The sequence below is a fragment of the Dermacentor variabilis genome, chromosome 4 (assembly GCF_050947875.1).
Source record: "Dermacentor variabilis isolate Ectoservices chromosome 4, ASM5094787v1, whole genome shotgun sequence".
Classification (NCBI taxonomy): Eukaryota; Metazoa; Arthropoda; class Arachnida; order Ixodida; family Ixodidae; genus Dermacentor; species Dermacentor variabilis.
Genome location: NC_134571.1, coordinates 43,309,810 through 43,329,313, shown reverse-complemented (window position 1 = coordinate 43,329,313; position 19,504 = coordinate 43,309,810). Strand labels below are relative to the sequence as shown.

General features: G+C 44.6%; 1 protein-coding gene across 3 annotated transcripts in view; it reads right to left on the bottom strand.

Annotated features, from left to right (window-relative positions):
• The window catches only part of LOC142579020 (uncharacterized), a 445,280-nt gene that overhangs the window by 6,048 nt on the left and 419,728 nt on the right, over positions 1 to 19,504 (bottom strand). For all 3 annotated transcript variants that reach the window (XM_075688799.1, XM_075688798.1, XM_075688800.1), the window contains 12 exons: positions 18,648 to 18,755; positions 16,301 to 16,432; positions 14,419 to 14,538; positions 11,202 to 11,338; positions 10,128 to 10,350; positions 9,227 to 9,310; positions 9,038 to 9,145; positions 8,170 to 8,302; positions 5,472 to 5,605; positions 4,142 to 4,456; positions 2,396 to 3,041; positions 454 to 1,310 (listed from right to left, as the gene is read on the bottom strand). In XM_075688799.1, coding sequence (XP_075544914.1) covers positions 454 to 1,310; positions 2,396 to 3,041; positions 4,142 to 4,456; positions 5,472 to 5,605; positions 8,170 to 8,302; positions 9,038 to 9,145; positions 9,227 to 9,310; positions 10,128 to 10,350; positions 11,202 to 11,338; positions 14,419 to 14,538; positions 16,301 to 16,432; positions 18,648 to 18,755 — 2,997 coding nt within the window. The remainder of the gene's footprint in view (positions 1 to 453; positions 1,311 to 2,395; positions 3,042 to 4,141; positions 4,457 to 5,471; positions 5,606 to 8,169; positions 8,303 to 9,037; positions 9,146 to 9,226; positions 9,311 to 10,127; positions 10,351 to 11,201; positions 11,339 to 14,418; positions 14,539 to 16,300; positions 16,433 to 18,647; positions 18,756 to 19,504) is intronic.

Below are 19,504 nucleotides of genomic sequence, written 5' to 3'. Positions count from 1 at the left end.
TGGTGATCCTGAACTCTTGTTCCCTTGCCCGGCTATTCATCATTATCTTTGTCTTCTGCATATTCATTTTCAACCCCACTCTTACACTCTCTCTGTTAAGGATCTCAATCATTCGTTGTAAGTCGTCTCCAGTGCTGCTGAACAGGACAATGTCATCTGCTACATCTGCTACATGGTGACCAACCAACTACATGCATGCTGAGCTACTATTCCAAATTATGAGGACAGGTAGGTTTATACTGCAAATTTTGAGTAGTACCTCTTCACCTATTACCAAAGCAAATTCAACAACTTGGGTGGAGAGAATGGCAGACTGGGCTTTAGTTTTTCTGCATTACTCTTGTAGACTTGACACTTGTTGGTAAGCAGCAATATAATTGTCTAACTGAACTTATTTTAGTCAGGTGCGACTAGATTTAGAGACGTCTGTTGGGAACATTACTGGCTACTCACCTGTAAAAGGGACAGACCCGGAGGCAGTGGAGGCTTCCCTGCTGTTCCTTTTCTATTCAAACCTGGGCTTGTGGGACCCTGGAGATTCGTCCACGAATGTGACCGAGCCACTTGCCGCTGGCCTAGCGAACTTCCAGAAACCTGGATGTTGTCGCAGCTCCCTGTACGGTCTCGCTTTGGTGCTGTCCCAGCTGCTGCCAAATCAAAGCTACCGCCACCGCCTGCCACCCTCCGCAGTCTTGGTGGCACCCGTGGTTTGCCAAAGGCCACATCTTCGTACTCGTGAAGCCCATTCTGAAGTGACTGAGGTGCTGAGTGTGTTTCCTGCAGCCCTCTAGAAAGCTCACAGTTCTCGTATGTGTGGCTGTCGTCAGAGCCTCGCCGCTCTCTCACTGTGGGATTTGGTGGGTTGGCAGGCTCAAGCAGGCTGCCGTATGACAGCACCTTGAGGCTCTCAAACGCAGGTGGCTCCACGGCGGGACTGTTGGCTGCCGTACTGCCACTACCTATTATGCGGCGCATGTCCTCGGAGGCGCGCTCGAAGCGGGCCAGCACTTCGTTCTGCTCTTCATCACAGCTCGGAGGTGGCGGTGGAATAATGTACGAGGCGATGTCATCATCGCCATCTGGCAGCAGCATTGGGGGCATGTCGTCCGATAACGTTGGGGGCGGGGGCACGGTCACACTCGCAATGAAACTCTCCAGATCTTGGCAGCCCAGCTGCTGAAAAATAGCGTCACAGCCCAGCTCGTTGCCCGACGCACGCATCTCTGTTAGCACATCACAGAGGTCGTCCAATTCGGCCACTACCCGTGCCGAGTCGACCTGGTCAGTGTCGGCAGCCTGCAGTGTGCAGTCTGTGCAAGGAACAGAAGAGACAGAGACCAAATCAGACACTGTGCAATGCTTCAGCCAAATTAGTGCTGTGAAGAGCATTGTCTATTTGACAACAAACTATTGTTTCCACCTTTGCAGTCCTTAGCTCATGCAGCATTCGTTTTCACCATGTGTATGAAAGTTAGTGCAGACAAGACGGCAGATGTAGTCAGTTTCTCCCGTAAATTAAAAAAAAACCCACAGGAAAGAAATTGCTCATGACTACTGCAGGAAAATTTTTGTCTGTAGTTAGAGATACCTGAGGAAATTTTTTCATTGAGTTGTAGGTGTAAATACTGTTACAAATTGGCCAACATGCTGCAACACCTGTGATAGGAAAAAACGAAAACGGAATGTATGCTTATGTGGTTGAGTGCCCATTCTTCAAAGTGCATTGTACTGTTTCCGTCATCCTTATTATCAACAAAAGCAAATTACATATTTACCTTAGGTGAATCCATTTAGTCTTTCCTCAACATGTTTTTTACAGTTTGCAGCTAAAGAAATGTTGACAAAAACTCAAATACGGTTTTTTGTAATGTGAAAGCTGCATCAGCTGCACTGAGAACATGTGTGACTGTTTGTGACAGTAGCAAATGCATATCTGCAAGTGATGCGTAAAAGTTCAAAGACAAGTTACACTTATTCAGTCTGGTAGCAGGGTGTTAAAGATTGGCGGTACAGTCACTGGCAACTAAATTTTCAAAGACCTTTTGACTTAACCAGTGGCTGTCCTACAGTGACAGTGCGCGCAACAAATAATTTTCATATGGCCTGGCTAAGAATGACAGGCATGCTGTGGTGTTTGTGTGCACAAGTATGGTCTGTATTTTTCAGCGTCGAGCTGCAGATTCAGGATGTGCAGAAATAAAGAAGATTCTCCATGGCATGCACAGTTCATGAATTCCATTCCTGAATCTGCATGCATTCTTTTTTATCATCCCCACAAGACATTAACTGTGTAAGAAACAAGCTTTGTTTTCCTTAGCTGTGCCACAACACTTCCCAGTGTTCATGAAACTGAAACGGGAGCAGACTACAGAAGAAAAGGAATAGTGAAACGCACTTGTCAAGGCAGCATGGCCCTGGAGACCACGGTCTGAAAAAGGCATTGGAGGCACGTCCAGCGTGCCTGGGACATCCCCCATGGCATCTGCATCAGGCGTCATCGGAGGCGGAATCATGGTCAAATCAATAATGTCTGGGTCCAAGTACAGCGTTCCCTCATCAAACGGAAGCTGGATGTCAGGGTTTGACTGCAGCTGCTTGAGCAACTCAAGGAGGTCACGATCTCCGGATCCTATTCCTGGCAACATGTCTGGACTGTGAAGGCCGAAACTGGAGCCACTGCGTCCACGCTTGTTTGGAGCAGACGGCTCGGTTGCTGCAGTAAGTCTCGAGGTCCGGTGGAGAGGGCTCTGCGTTGGTGTGCTGAAGCTGTCAGTGTCTGACTCACTTGCTGCTTCATCTGGAGCCATAGCTGCAACTTCGTTAAGCGCTTCTGACACGTCATCCAGCTGCGTGAGCAGCAACAGGGAGTCGGCTGCACGGATTGTGGGGCCGGCCGTCTCACGCTCGTCACTGCTGGTTGACTCATTGGCTGGAAGTGGTGGCCGATTTGCTGGCCGGTTGCTGTCAGACAGATAGCTCTCAGCATCTGCTACCATACGCCGCATCTCTGACACCCGACGCAGCACCTCCTCATTCTTTACCTGGAACGACAGGACATAAGTCAAATCCTGCACTTGCGGACATGTTTATGTGCATGTCACAGTGTTCTTTCCACTCTTAGATTTGTTGTGGCTGCTATTATACACAGATTGTAAAGTTTCTGACTGGCAAAGTAACTAGAGTGTAATGGAATTTTAGGTTTGACCTTGAACCACAACTGCAGTGTTTACATGTCAGAGTCAGACTTTCAAGCATGCTGTATCATTGCCTTTCTGCTTATCAGACTAGAAAATGATGACATGCCACCCTTCATAAATGGTTTGCAAAGTGTACTGTTGCCTGCATATATTATCTGAAAACAGCAAACTCCAACAGTTAATATGTGTGTGTGCTCGATGCTGCAGCTGCCTGTTGTTAACAGATGCACCCTTTGCAACTAACTGCTTTGTGCGCACATGACACCAGTTACACTTTAAAACTGAAGGCACAACGTACAATATCATGTAGCCATGTAAAACCACGAGCACATTAACATCTTAATAAGCACAACAGCAGACAGTACCATAAGATTATGCAATGGAATCAAACTGAGTAACCTGAAAGACTGACTCAAAGCCATCCCATGCAATCCAGTTTTTGGATTGTCGTTGCCAGACCTAGAAGAAGCTCTTGATCCAAATTTATGAAGCCTGTGACCGCCCTGCCTAGCCCTAAACCTGCTTGCTCACACTGCATGCATTAGAGTTTTCTTTAGGGCGCTAAACTCATCTGTTATATAGTTTTTAGCATTGTATGTACGAAGACGTGGGTTCATATCCCACCTACGGGCAGTTGTTTTTTCATCCACTTTGAATTTCATTTGTTTATAATTTCTACATTTCAAAGAAATAAACAGGTGATTCCCGCTATGCTTTCCTTGCTATCATTGTCTGTTGGCTTCATTGTCTGTTGGTTGCAACGTTGAAAAGCTATGTATGTTAAGGCTATATGCTATCCCTTAACACTTTCACACTAAAGCAAACAATACTCTTTATGTAACACAGCTTTGAACACTGCACTTTGTGCACACCTTAATGTGTCATAGGAACATGTGGAAGCTAACTGCCTTGCACTGTCATGGTGAAAGCAAGCCCACACTTACTTCAAGTACAACAGGCTCTTCCTCCTCCTCTTCATCATCATCGTCCATGATGTCGAACTTGACTGATCGTTCCTCCGAGTCATCGTCTGCTGTGGAAGACGCAGAGTCCGATGCTTGCTGGTGGCCATTGGATGTGAGCAGCAGGGAACGTTGTTCCATCTTGCTGGCACCGAGAACAGGTGAACGAAGAACCCGGCTCGGGCTGAGTGGCTGCAAAGGACTTGTCTCGTTCATGTTGTGGTCCACCGAGTTGGACAGGGCCACCAGAGAGCACTGCTCCCGCGAGCTGCTTCGCGACATGCCGCGGTCAGGAAGCTGCAGGAGAAATTAGTTTGAAGAAATGTGTGGGTATGATGTTCTACATACCACACACTTTCTTAACCCACTTTTTTTTTTCTTTTCCTGCTAGAAAGTGTGTGCTATCAAAGAAAAATGAAATGCAATCAAAAGCGCAGTCACATTCTGCAATTGTGCAATCAGTCACATTCTGTGCACAATTTATAGGCCACTGTTGGATTTATCGCAAAGGTTCATGCTCTTTCACAAGTTCCGGTGGCCATTGCTGGCAAATCAACTATTTATGAGCTGATGTCACATCACTGAATCATGTGGTAATGAAAACTTGTTAATAGTAAATTGCTGTGCTTTGTTGGTGTGAAACTTAGGTAAAGGCACGGAGTAAGACATATAGGAGGTGAAACTCCCGTCAGCGCGAGCGAGCGCGGGCGACCAGATAAAGTGACAATTGTTGCATGCACCGACGCTACCGTATGCAGTGGCGGCACCATGCGGCGCGTCGTAGAAGCCGCAGTGGAAAAAAAAAAAAAAAAAGCAGCGCCCGGCAGGCGGCTCGGCGGCTCCGGCAGCTCCGGCCACTCCCTGGTAGAAGTCAGGCGCGCGCGGCCGAACAGGAGCAACACACTCAACCGGTTGCCCTGGCAACCAAAACGGCGGTAATTTCTTCCCATGCCGCCAGGTGCCGCCAGCATGAAAATATATCCGCGGGCTTGTGACCTTTACTGGTCGCCGCAAACAGCGGAGTTTCCACTCCTAAATATTTCTTGCTCCGTGGGTAAAGGCGAGTGATAGTGCAGAATAGAACAAGTCAGCCTAACATTTGCAGCGTAATACAGAACTATCAACTTGTGTTCTTCACGTTAACTACTCAACCTTTATTACCCCGGTGCTCACCTTTAGCCGAATGTAAATTGTGGATTCCTGTACATTGCAATGATTGCATCTCTTTGTCACCCCCCCGTCCTCCCCACCTGGTAGCACCACAATGACAATGCAGCAGAGTAGCAGCTACTGCGAAGCCTTACAAGCTTACCTCACAGGGAACATAAGCTGGGGGGGGCAGGGCAAGGTCCACGCTCTTCACCACTGGGCCATTTGGAGTCTCCTCCGAAGGCGCATAGCTCCAGGGTGTTGGGCACACAATATGAGCTCCATGGAAGCAGGGAGCTGAAAGATTGCAAAACACATTGTGCAAGGATTGCTTTTCACCAACAGGGCACTTATTTCACTTGACTACAGCAAGTGCCCAAAGCATGTAACCAAATAAATATCTGAGCACAAATGCAACAAGCTGCCATATATATCACTGCCTATAAGCATTCAGCTGAAAAAGTCAGTACTAGTGCTCGAGATGGCAGGTGATTTCTTGTAAGAATCAGTTTTCAAAGGCCAGTGATGATCCAGCCACTTTAAGATTTGGAGCAATTTTTACAGCAGAGAAAATGTTGTTCTGGAACAATTTAGGAGCAGCTACACCAGCATTTTGGAGCAGTTTCAGAGCAGAAAAGATGGTCTTTTTGGAACACTTCGAGTACTACGGCAGTAATCTGCAGCCATTTGGTAAAGCTTGTTATTAATGTGCAATCAGTGAGTGCTGCTCAAGCAAGGTACAAAGCCAACAGCGACATAAAATTACAAATGTGCCAGAACAATTCGCGTCGTCAGGCACAAGACAAAAAATGATGGCAAATGTCTTATGTGCATTCCAAATGACCGATATGCTTTTATATGCTTTACCGCACTAGACAAGATGTGCATTACGCCCAATAACAATGCTAGAGACTATGCATCTATGAATGACGCCAAGATGAGATGCCTCTGTACGGTGTGTCGCAAAGATGGTGATAGCAGTGGAGAACAACGTTCATACCATTCCGTACACTCACTTTCGTTGTGAGGCGGTTTGTCGGCTTCCTGTGTGTCATGTGGCCTCCTTGAATAGATACTAGTCGATTCACGGTAAAACCTGTTACTTTTGTCAGCTATACCTGAATGACCTTTCAAAGCATCACCGATTAGGCCTAACGGCCAACGCAGTGTGAAATAACGAAAATTGGCTGTTGGCTGATGCGACCGGAAAGCTTGCCACTAATATGTTCGTATGAGTGGCTAACCGGCGATTGGTTCCAAGATCATGCATAGGTGTTTTCGACAACCGTTGAAGCAAGCAACTACTGCAATCGTGCACAGAAGTTTGCAGATTAATAAAAAGTTCCAAACTGCATGTGTAAACGTGCAAATCTGTGTGCATGAACATACATATGCAATACGATTTGTGTGCCTTCCAGTGGCTAATCGGTCCTATACCTTTGCACACAGGCCACAGGCTCTGTTTTCGTCGCCAGTCCCTTTGTCAGCGTCGGGTATAGCAAGTGTTTCGAGTGGAGTTGATGAACCGGACGACACTTGTACCAAGACAGGCATGCATCATAATCAGAGTGTTGTTTCGTCACGTAAAAACTCCAGAATTAAATTTTTTTTTGTTCCGAAACCAGTTGAACACTCTGGTAACGCTGTGTCCAATGCATCAAATCCAGCCAAGTATTTCATCAAATATGCGAAAAATATAGTAGTAGATAACCAAGTTGCAATATGAATTATTTGAATGTCCACAAATCTGTTCGTATAGTTGAGTACAGTCAACATTCGGTGTTTTTGAATCCCTAGGGGCCTCAAAAACTTTAAAAGAAACATATCCATGCCTTTTACTGCCCCCAAGGGCTCAAATCGCCACAGGCATGCCCAAAATAGCTCTAAACGTCTGCCAGTACACTTATTAAGCGTATCAGTGCTCGTACTGTGACAGGAGAGGGCGGGTGCACGCGTGATAGGGCGAGTGCATGCAGGCACAGTGCATGCGGGCATACTGTCCCCCGTTACAAGTGCCCCTTCCCACTTTTGGCGTGCTTCACCGCGTAACACTTCTGTATTGGGAAGAAGCCGACTTTCGGAAACCAGTATATTCAATGCGTCGTGCTTTCCAAGCTTCGAGGCCATCGGTGAGGAGCACAAAGGCGGAATCGGCGCCATTGCTAACTGCGGCGAATTTTTTTGATGAAAAACACGGCACCAAACAGCAAAAAGCTAGGCTTAGCGTTGCCGCGGCAGTGGCTATGGCTGCCAGCGGATCTGCGTGTGAGAGTACCTGTGCGAGGCGGCTTGATAATCAAAATGACGGTGGTGGTGGCTTCGATTAAGGCCATTTCGGACCTGCGGTCATGGCAAAAAGCCCGGAAAATGGGACAGCAAATGGTTTTTGCATCCGCAATTTCAGACGTTCTTATACGGTGGTTCTATTAGGTACCGTGGTGGTGCAGTGAAGGCGTCTGGAAGATCGGGAAAATCGGTCGTTGATTGTAGTTGCATAACCTTAATGAAAACATTGCATCGTCGAGAAAACGCAAAAATACCGCACTTTTGTGCAGTTGGTGCAAATGGCACTCGAGTGGGCGTAGCCAGGAGCAGGCAAGCCGAATTGTAAAGAAAATGGCGCAAATGGCACAGCTGGACCACCACTGAAAGACAAATCATGTTGGATGAATTGGATGTTTTAATAGCTAATATTAGTGGTGAAAGCTCAGATGCAATCCAATAAGGGATGAAAGGATGAAATGAATTAACCAAGGATGAAATGCATGCAGAAGCTTGTTGGCATTGTGAAATCGAGGTATTGACATCTGACAAATGCGAGCGCACACAATTTTTGTTCAAACCAGTCCGCACTGACTCACCTGTCTCGACTTTCCAAGGATCCTCGGTCTCCCAGTGAACAGGAAGGTCTCGTGATGCCAACAGCTTGTGGTAACCCTTGAGGATGAACACCAGCTCAGCTGTCTCGTGGTCATCAAGTCCAAACTTGAGATTCTGTTAAACAGCAAAAGGAATTATTTAGCAGTGGTATCATTCTTGTGTAGGAGGTGCGGCGCAATGAAAAGAGTGGACAGCTTTGACTGCTGCTGCCAGCATGCGGAAAAGCATGAAAACAAGCAATCAAACAAGCAATAAAAAGAAAGAAAGGCCTCTTGAGATGGCTGTCGAAAAATAGGCAGAGCTGCCTTGAAAACTTCTGCTGAGTCTCATAAAAATACCACTTGCTTTCTCCTGCAACACCTATTGTCCTGTTATAATGATGGTGCAGAAGAAGAAAATAACATTACTCGAAATAATGAGCAATGCATCTAACACTTTATTGGGTGAACTCATGCCCAGAAAGTAAAAGAACACATAAATGCCAATGATAGCGGTGAGAACACAAATCTCACAGCTTATGTCAGACTGGTATATATACATGCATCATCGCACATTCCAGAGCGATTGCTAGTCCTCATGCAGATTCATGAATGTACAATGTTCGTGTCATACATGCAGTTCAATTGAAGACCTTCCTCATCATAGAATTCATAACAACATTTACAAAGCTCTATACACAAAAAATGCATCATGCACGAGGGCTATATACTGATTAAAGTGACAGTTCGGCAAAGCAGTCATTAGCAAAAAGTCAAACAATTACAGGTGACAATAAAAATGAAATTCCCATCTGGTGCACATCAAAAACACTAAAATTTTCTCAACAAATGATGAGGTAAAAGCACTGACCTCTTTGTCTGGGTCTTTGATGTTGATTTCAATATTGCAGACAAGGTCGTCATCCCTTGTGACTGTGACAGAGGACACCTCTTCTATTTGAGCCAACGTTACAGGTTGCTAAAAGAAAGGAAAGCAGCAGGTGAGATTCTCACGGTGTTTCTTGACCGCTCAGAACGAGAGGAAGGTCTCAACACTCACAATAGGCACTGTTCCACGTGCATTGTTGATCTGGCTGATTCCGAACTTTGGGCTTATCATTATCCCTGTCTCCGTGTTTGAGTCCTGTACAGCATGAAACAAGCACCTGTCAATCACCGATTATAACCAAGGTACATTAACAAGGAAAATTTATGGCTAAATGCTTTTATTTATCTTTATTTGGACTGGTACATGGTTCCTTGAAGCTAAGTATTGTGTTAGATGATGCCCCATTTAGCTGTAAGCAAGTCAGTAGCATTCCCTTAAGCAAAAAGCAAAAATAAGGAAGATAATGAAAAGGGAGGCAGCAGCATAAATTGATACATAGTGGGCCCAATTTGAAGAAACTTGGCAGGAATGTAATACATACAGGGTGATCTAGCTAGCATGTACCGGGTAAAAAAAAAAAAAAAAAAAACATCTTTCAATGTGCACGACACCCACTCTATGTTAACAGCCACCTAAAGAAGTCGTGAGTATTTTTTTGTCTTCAGCTTAATTGAATAATTTGTAGCGATTAAATATCTCTCTGATGATCAATTGAATGTCCAAAATGCTAATACAGGGTTTTTATAGCAGATATGAAAGCCTTCATTTCAGTTCTGTGCAATGTGGTACCATCAATGTACCTCTTTTTTCCCATTTAAGAGAAAGCCAGCAACAATATAGTACAAAGCTGCTGCAGGCTATTCGCAAACATGCTAGGGACTTGCTAAATATAAATTCAATAAATAAGATTATAAATATTCATTTTGTTTATTACATATTTCAATTATGATAAATGAGTTTCGGTGTTTCCTTCATGCATGGCTTATGCAGAGAAATGTTGGAATTTCTTTAGAGATCTATGAAAGTATTCATTATAAACCGTCAGTGTCACTGCCCAGCAAGTGCACTATACCTTGGTGCTTGTGGCAAACACCTTGGCACCATAGCTGGAGAGCTCGCTGATGACCTTGAGGTAGTGCAGTTTGGCCTGCAGGGGTGTGAGCTGCTTCTGTCCAGGGGCACACAGTGCTGCCTGGTTCTGCTTGAGGAAGTGACTCAGCAGCTTGCGCAGCTCCTTACGCTTCATTGTCTCCAGCAGCGAGCCAGGCACAAACCGCTTGAGTCCACTCTCCCGCCTGCACAAAACAAGGGATCTTGCAATGTGAGCCCACCGCACAGAGACTTGACAAGCATGCTCTCTGCTCTGCCGCTCTACGGGGTACTCAGACATGGTCATACTACATGTTCCTACAATCCCACATGGTCTGAAAGTGCCTGCAACTGTCACTGTCAATTTTACGCACAAATAGAGACTACATTTTGAACAAGAAGCAAACAATAGTAATGCCAGTTAGTGCTCCTAACGATCGCCTATTGGTTTATTGTACATCTCTAGGTAAGAGTGCCTGTCATACCTATAACCACAACCGAGAATGTTTCAGGAGCATGGAACATGCAAAAAAGTGAAATTCTGTTTGTTTCACCAACTCGGAAAGTTTCGTTGATACTTTTTCTTCATATGACTAGGTACCACATTTTAAACCCCCATTTCAGGATGAATGGTGAATTCGCGAAGACATTTAACTTTTTAGCGACTTCTGTACTCGGAAAACTTTTGCGGTTGGCTGTACCTTTAATGTACACTGTACTAAATGACCATTGAAATCTGCAAGCCTCACAGGTTTCATTGCATGAATTTTCACAGCGGGGCCACATTTGAGCTTGCAGGTTTCAATGGTTGTTGAAAGTGCATGTGTGCATGGCTATAACAAAGGAAGCACCAAATGAGAACAGATCAAATCAATCAAACTTTATTAGGAAAAGCCACTACACAGGCTTAAGCATAACCATGACCTTGTACATTTGGCAGGTACAGGCAAGAACAAGAACAGACAGACAACAAGCAGCAATACTATCTGCGTTGCACTAATTATGTCATGCAGAGAGAGAGATGGTTACAGAAGAATAAGGAGGAGGAGTTGCTTACTCGACTGACTTGATGGTGACCTTGCCCTGGATGCCACTGCTGAGGGCATGCAGGTGGATGTGCAAGGCGGCAAGCTTGAGGGCCACATCGTATTTGAGTTCGGGAGCAAACCTCTCCTGAACCATGTCATTGCAGCACTGTATGCAAAGATAGAGGGTACAGAAAAACCATAAAGACTTCACCTATAGACCATGTTTTAACAACATGCCACTATAATCGTACTGTCTTCACTCGAGAGTTGGCGCAAACGTGAGCAGCTGGATAGGCGTGCCATGTTGTGGGACAGAGTTTAACCACAGAATACACAAAACTATTGTTGCAGTAACTAATCAAATTCTACTTATCTGCTGGTGCAAAGCGTCAGCAGCGAAGCAATAAACCTGCAGTCCCTCTTGTTTTATATCACTTCAACAAGAATAGCCATGTAACGAAAAAACATTTCGCGCATTGTTGTTAGACAAAGCATCATAAAATGTCGCTACCAGCATTGTTAATGCCATTCACTTTCCACATAACCTGGTATTCCGTTAAAGAGTAATATGTACAGGGACAAGATAAAACTGTCTACTGTCTTCCTTTTCAACAAAGACAACAGAAAATAGACAAGCATTCAGTGAAACGTTTGCAAATTCAAATCGCCACAAACATTTTGTAGTGGGAAGCAGAACAAAACAGGACTGTTTTACAATTTTTATAATGGACCTTTTTCCAATTCTGCTATGTGCATGCACGTACCCCCACCCTAGCTACATTCCAAGCTGTGCCACCATTACCGCAGGGCAGGTGTGCGAAGCGAGTGCGTCATCCCTTGCATGATCCGCAGCAATTTCCTCAGCTTGAGCGACTATACAATGTTTTTTATCGTGTTCGGGGCGAGAATATTAGTTAAAGGAAACACTTCAGCAGTTCGTGGAAAATATTGCAAGTGGTTTTTTCGACGAAAGCGAGCAATAAGCTCAGCGTCTGCGACGAGTCTCATGCCTGACGTTTGCACAAACCAGCATGGAATGTTGAACACCTTGTACTGGTACTGGTATGGTGCGCATGGTCAATTTACTAAAAAAAAAGCAAAAACTACGCCACGTTACCAGAGAGTCATCCCGTCTTTCTTGCTGAGTGAGGCAAGCCGGCATTCTGGTAAAAGCACGACACCAGCACTTTGAACATTCGAACTGCACTTGCCACCCTACGACTGATTAGAAAATCTTGGCAATGTTTTAATCCACTGGATGTATAATGCAGGGCTTTTAGCATTGGCTGAAGAATGCATTAGCACTTGCAGGCGGGACTAGCTGTACGGTTACGTGGGGTCAACCAATAAGAGGAATGTCGCCACACAGCCCATCGGAGTGCATCGTACGAGACCAAAGCGACACACTCGCGGTGCCGCATTATGCACAACTCGCGAGTCTCAGTTTCTTGCAGGCAAATGAAATTTTACGTGCTTGACAAAACCATCTGTTGCATCCACTCACCTATTGCTCCCCCCATCCGTTCCATGCCGTACGATACATATATCTCGAGATAAAAGCAAGAATTGCCCTGCAGTACACTTGCAGTACGTGTGCAGAACTTTTGCATGTTGTTTGTTCATCATGATGAGCTGTTTGTACTATCCGCTCTAGGCAAGCACGCGCATGCATGCACATGTTGACTGCCTCATTCACGTCGAGCCACTCCAAACGACAGTCGAGTTTATCCTGAAGAAAGTCCTGCCGCAACGCATTTGACGCTCATACATGTCTTCACTAATTGTCAAAGTACTGGCCAACCTGTTGAAGAATAAAGGCTGGTGCATCTCTCAAATCTTGGTTACATACGACCTGCTCGTCGCATCGGCATGTTTCCTTCGCATCAGTAAATGGGAAACTGTGTTATTGCTACACGTAAGCAAATATGCACGAGCTAGAGCAGGACAATGAGAAGCTACTTCAACAACACGAGCGAAAAAAAAAGAAAGAAAATACAGAGACGGCTGTTGTGAGAGCCTGCTTGGGGAAATGCTATGCCACTGCATAAAGGCGAGAAGCAGCGGGAGTGCGCGTCTTGCCCGTCAAATTTAGTTGACGTGGTGGCCGCTAGAGGGCTCGCTTACTGGAAAGATGTCCATTGCAAAACAAAATTGTAGGAGAAAATTTTTAGTGCTCGACTGAAGTCCCATCCTCTGTGAAACATTTCATACATGAGCATTGGTTGAATTTAGTATCCAAGCCGCATGGGGCAAAATGCATTTGTGGACTCTGCCATTGCGAAGCTCAACACTGGTTCCTACACTGGCTTAGCAGAAGGCAGGTGTCGTGCAACACATGCGTATTACATGCGCACTGAAGGCTTTGAAAAGGCTCGGAACAACATACTGCTGCTGACAGGCATTTGCCGTAGGAATACAGTCGATTTTGGCAACAATGACAACTCCAAGGGGAACATTGAGGCTGCTCTACGCAACATGTTTGTGGCAGGTAATAGGTACCCAAGTACACAGTGTGCACCAGCTGTGATATTTTATTACTGATGCACTATGTCACATATCATGGCTGGTGCTTTCAACTTTGGCATGCCATTTCAATATGCTCTCACAATGTCAAGAAATAATGACGTATTTAAAGGCTGCACAGGTGAAACAAACAATGAAGTGAACAGCCTCTTGGACTAGCCTATAAAGGGCAGGTTTAATTGAATGAATCAAGTTTCTGCATCCATATTTACTATGTATCACAGTAAATGTATCAGACTGACCACATCACGATGTCCTGGTCAAACATACAAATGTCTATCACATTGAAACATTATGAACTGTTGTTGGTTCTATTTGGAACTAGAACCAGGGACTGACTGCCATTTTTTTTCTATCAAAGCAAAGGCTGGCTTTTAAACAGCCATTTTTAAACACGATAGAAGGCTTGTGCCAAGACCAGCATCAGCTGTAACCAGATGGCACACATAACCAGACGACACCAGCCAGCGCTCGATGCAGCACATGAGATCCTCTCAAGATATGCAAGGAGTGAGCAATAAAACAATACCGCGTTTAGTATATTCCAGCTCGACTAAATGGCACCTTAAGCATTTCCCTAGAGTGACCTGCTAGATATCCATACACTAACACATTTCAAAGCCTCATATGATAAAGAAATGGGAGCGAGCTAAGAAACATGCATTATTAATGGCAAGTGAGGAAACAGAACAGATTGGCAACATCACAAGAGGCTATGCTCACCTGCATGAAGAGGTACTCAAAGGCAACAGGATCCTTTTGCAGCAAGTCGTAAGCATCCAGCGGCACGAAGGCAACTCGAAACAAGCACCGCAAGTGGTGAGCACCAGGCCTTGCTGCAATCTGCATAACAGAGAAAAAAATGAAGATACTGGGATGACTTCGTTTTTCATGGAAATATGAGAACCCTGTGCAAAATGAACCAGACAAGCAATACATCAGATGGCCAGGAATGAAAAAAAAAAAAAAAAGCAGCAGCAAAATTCTGTTGATATGCTTTTACATAATTGCAAAGAAATAATCCAGGAACCCGGAAAAGGTAAAATCTAAGAAGCCATTTAAGTGTTAAAGGCAGTGCAGTTGTAAAATGTTGAATGATTTAAAACATTTCTTTGAATGCATGAAAGGTTTTGCGCTGATATTAATGGTAATAATATCTCCATGCCAAAGGTTTTGAACAAGTGTGCCCATGCTGAACGTGCTTACTTCAAAAATGGCTATAATGGTGACACACACATGGCAAACCTAACAACAGTGATCTCAACATTTTAGTGGTCATTCTCTGTGAAATAATTAAATAATAACAATAATAAAGAACTCCTTCCACAGTCAGGGTCTTGAAAATGGCAGCCACGAAGCCTTGACATAGCATACAAGGGTTTATTGGCCAGTTGCTTGCCTTTAAGTTCACATACTATGTGACGTCTTCAGTTTGCAGGATGTTACATATTCATTGCCAATTGCCAAACTTGTGCCGATTAACATTTCCAGGACTAGGTTTACTAGACATACACAAACACACAAGACAGTGGATGGGAAGACGGCTGCTGCCACAGCTCGATGGTAGACACACGTAATAGCACACGTAATGGCACATGCAATGCAAAGGTTGTGGGTTCGGTCCCCACCAGCAGCAAGTTGTCTTTCCCCACTTTATTTTCCCTTTTCATTATTATTTATCATCGGCATCATTATCCTGTTTATGGCCACCGCAGGATGAAGGCTTCTCGTAGCTATCTCCAATTACCCCTGTCTTGTGCCAGCTGGCCCCATGGCCTGCAAATTTCCTAATTTCATCACACTACCTAATTCTCTGCCGTCCTTGACTGCTCTTCCCTTCCCTTGGCATCCATTCTGTAGCTCTAATGGTCCACTGGTTATCTGTCCCACGCATTACATGCCTTGCCTAGCTCAAATGTTCCCCTCTTAATGCCAACTGGAATATCTGCTGCACCCATATACTCTCCAATTCACACGGCTGTCTTCCTGTCTTAAAGTTATGCCTAACATTTTTCGTTCCATCGCTCATTGCACAGTCTAAAGCAAATAATACCAGGAACGTCGGGTTTATTATTATTTATATACCGACACGTGTACTTGTTTATTGAATGACTACGTTTCATCATCTAACAAATGTTACCACTCAGCGCAGGACGCGCCTGCACATATCAGAAGTTTCTGGAATCTTGGCGATCGTTCTATCCGCAGTTGTCACCAAACCTTATGTATTCTGATTGCATATATGCGCAACACGAATGGTGTAGAACTTTCTGGAAGACACGTGGGCACCAGCGATTATTCTGGAACGTACGATTGCCCATGCATAAAAGCCAACGCGCTTGACCCGCTGACCAAATTTTCACCGATCGCCGACTGTGCTCGCAGCTATCGCTGTACTTTCGAGTGTAGCCTGTTTTTAAGGGCACAGGTTTGACCAATAAAACACTAGTTTTGCTACTCACAGTTCTGCTGCTTTCTTCACCATCACTACCACATGACAATACGTATTTCAATTCAATAATATAGTTGATTTCCCCTGTGGTTTCCTTGGCTTCATGTGGTTATTCCTTGTATTTTATGGCACACAAGCATGGCGGAAGCATACCTTTGCCAAAGAGTCCTTTGGATCGAGGAGAGTGAGCTTGTTCCGACGAACTGACTTGATGTGTTCCACTACAAGGCCAAAATGCTCCATAGCTTTCACAGAGAGTTTCTCTTGGAGAGAGTTGAGGACATCCTGAAAAATAAATCTAAGGTTACCTCACTGAGCTCAAACTGCAGTCCGTGGACTGACCTATGGGAGTACCCTACAAAGTAGACAACCTTCTTGAAAAATGAAGGTCTTTATTGCCACAAGGCTATACATAAGGAGCCCATATGCTTATTCAGTACTCTGTATAATGTAAACACTTCAGTCATAACTGGACCTTGCCTTGAAAGGAGTCAAGCTCCAACCAAAACAACACTGTAATGAACATTTTTTGAGAAGCTTGTCTACTCCTTGCTAGTGTGTGTGCTAAATCATGGCTTTATCTTTCACTATACTGCTTAATTTAATTTCATATAATTAAAATTTCTATCATAAAAAAGATGATCCTTCGTGCCCAAGAATTCATCAACACAAATCAATCTGATACAATATTCAGAGCACGTGAATCGATGATCTTGAGTTTGAAAACTTTTGTTGTTCATAGCTCTAATCACAATGTGGCGAAATTGCAGTTTATAGTGTGACCTCTGTTCACACCAAATGCAAGATATAGACAAACCTCGATATATTGAACACGAATATATCAAATTATTGCGTATATCGAACACTTTCTATATCATCTGTAAAATCGCATGCATTTTTTATTTTTTATTTTGAGTGGGGTCAGACGTAAAATGGATATATCGAACTCTGCCACCCCAGACCACATGCGCTCTGTTGACATGCGGCGAGCTTTCCCGCAACACCCACGAAGATAGCGGTGGCGCGATGGGCATTCCCAACTGCTGCGCACACGTTCATGGTTATATTGCGCTCAGTTTTACAAACACGATATTAAGGAAGGACAGGACGTGGACGGACACAGCGCAAACTACCAACTGGTAGTTTGCTCAAACTACCAACTGGTTGGTGGTAGAGTTGGTAGTTTGCGCTGCGTCCGTCCACGTCCTGTCCTTCCTTAATATCGTGTTTGTAAAAATGAGCGCAATATAACCATGAACGTTCACTAACTAGCCCCCTTCATTGCTTTACTAAATGCTGCGCACACATCAATCACGCCTAGGGTGCCATTTGAACGTAGCGGCGTACACACGCGGCAGCTTGGCTAGTTCGACAACGTCAAGGACGCATTGAATTTGCTGCAATCTGCGCCTGCGGCGCCTCACAAGAACTGGCGGTTTGCATTCGCAAAGACGCACCTCAGCGCGCGCTCATTGGGCTTGCTCATAGACGCCTTGGAAGACGCCACCTAATACCTTGTTATTGACTGTGTTTCAAAATGATTCGATTGACGGACATGGAGACCGCAGCAAAAGTAGCAGCCAAACGAAGATGCTGCCGAGGTTCATCCTGCAAGCGCTGATGTTGCCCTGCTCCCGTATTCAACTGAGGCTGTAGCTGCTTTGGCCATTCTACACCGGCACCAGCCTATCCCTTCTGGATCGTTTAGACGTGGTTTAGACCATGTTGAGGTCTCCTTGTTTCAGCATGCGGCTGCCAATAAGAAGCAGACTACACTGCTGCAGTACTTTCAGCCAAATAAATAAATAATTTCTGTGGAGCTTCAAGTGAGTATTTACTGCGCCACGATTGGGGCATGATCGGGGATCGTTGTTCGGAGTGCGTGTTTGGTTGCGCTGCATGCGATTGGCCTAGACCGCGCTGACTTTGCATGGCTGACTAAGTTGGTGCGGTCTAGGCCAATCGCGTGTGCAACCGAACGCGCGCTCCGAACAACGATCCCGATCGCGCCCTTGGTTCGCTGATTGATTTGCAGAAGTTTTTGAAGCATTTTTTACGTGACTTTATATATTGAATTCTGGCTATATCGAACTATTTCGTGATCACCGCACTGTTCGATATATCGAGCTCCGACTGTACATCTAGTCAGGAGAAAAGTGTCATGAATGCCACGGTATGTACTGAAATTGAGATCACTCATGTGTGAGCTAGTCGGTTTATGCTGCACAATGAAGGTTGATGAGCATGAATTTGAAATATTGAGACAGGAATGAGTAAACAAGACGATGCCAGTTCACTTTCATTTCCCAATTACCGAACTTTGTTGTGTTGCACCTTTATATGCATTGGAACAAAGTATTACAAATTACGTAACACTCCAAGCTTGTACTAAAGATAGAAAGTAAACTTGAAACAAGGTCTGTCATCGCAGACTTGCTGAATTGTGCCACATAGTATCGAAAATTCAGAAAGCATAGAAATACATGAAAGGCTGGCTTACCTGCACAGTAGTCGAGCTGTCATACTTGAAAGACTTGGTTTGACCATTTTCAAGAAACACTTTCATAACATTGGGCAGAAAGGGAACGCAGGACTCGAACGTAGATGGCTGTGGTGAGGAAAGTGAAAAACCAGATGTGCAAGTGCATTACACACCATGTTTGTTATTGGTCAAAGAATAGCCACTTATAGTAACACTCTAATACGCTGGAAAAGATATGTGTGTCAATTTATGAGGGCTGAGAGAGGATCAACCATTTGCCTACTTATCCCATGTCATGGTATTAACATTATTAACACCTCATAAGATTGTGATAAGAATCATAACCTGAAACACGAACGTAGCTGACCTAACTTCTGTAGTTTAACTAGTCAAAACCAAAATCAGCTCGCCTCCATGACGTGGGCAAAGCAGCGAGCTGAAATTGCAATGAGCAGCAACACTGGCTGCTAAGGATACTGAGCAATACATAGCTATACATAGCTATACATACATACATGTTGCACATAAATGGTTTACTGCAATGCAATGACGTAATGTCCTTGAATATATGTATGCGCAATGTGCCTTTAACAGAGAAAAACACAAATCATTTGCGACATGCTTGCTTATCGGCAAGTTTTAAGTTTACTGATGAAGTAAACTGATGTCACTCAAGAATTTCAAGATGTTTCAGTTTATTGATCGGTGAAGATGTGCTCTGCTTTGAGCAAAGCATATGTGTCACAAAATGCAAAGTCAAGTCGGTACAGTGTAAGTACAAGCAACTGACGGCCATTTCTACATTACACTAAATAAATATTGTGGGAGGCAGCTCGAAGAGGTAGCCGCCGTGGCCCCGGTTTATTCAGACTGGC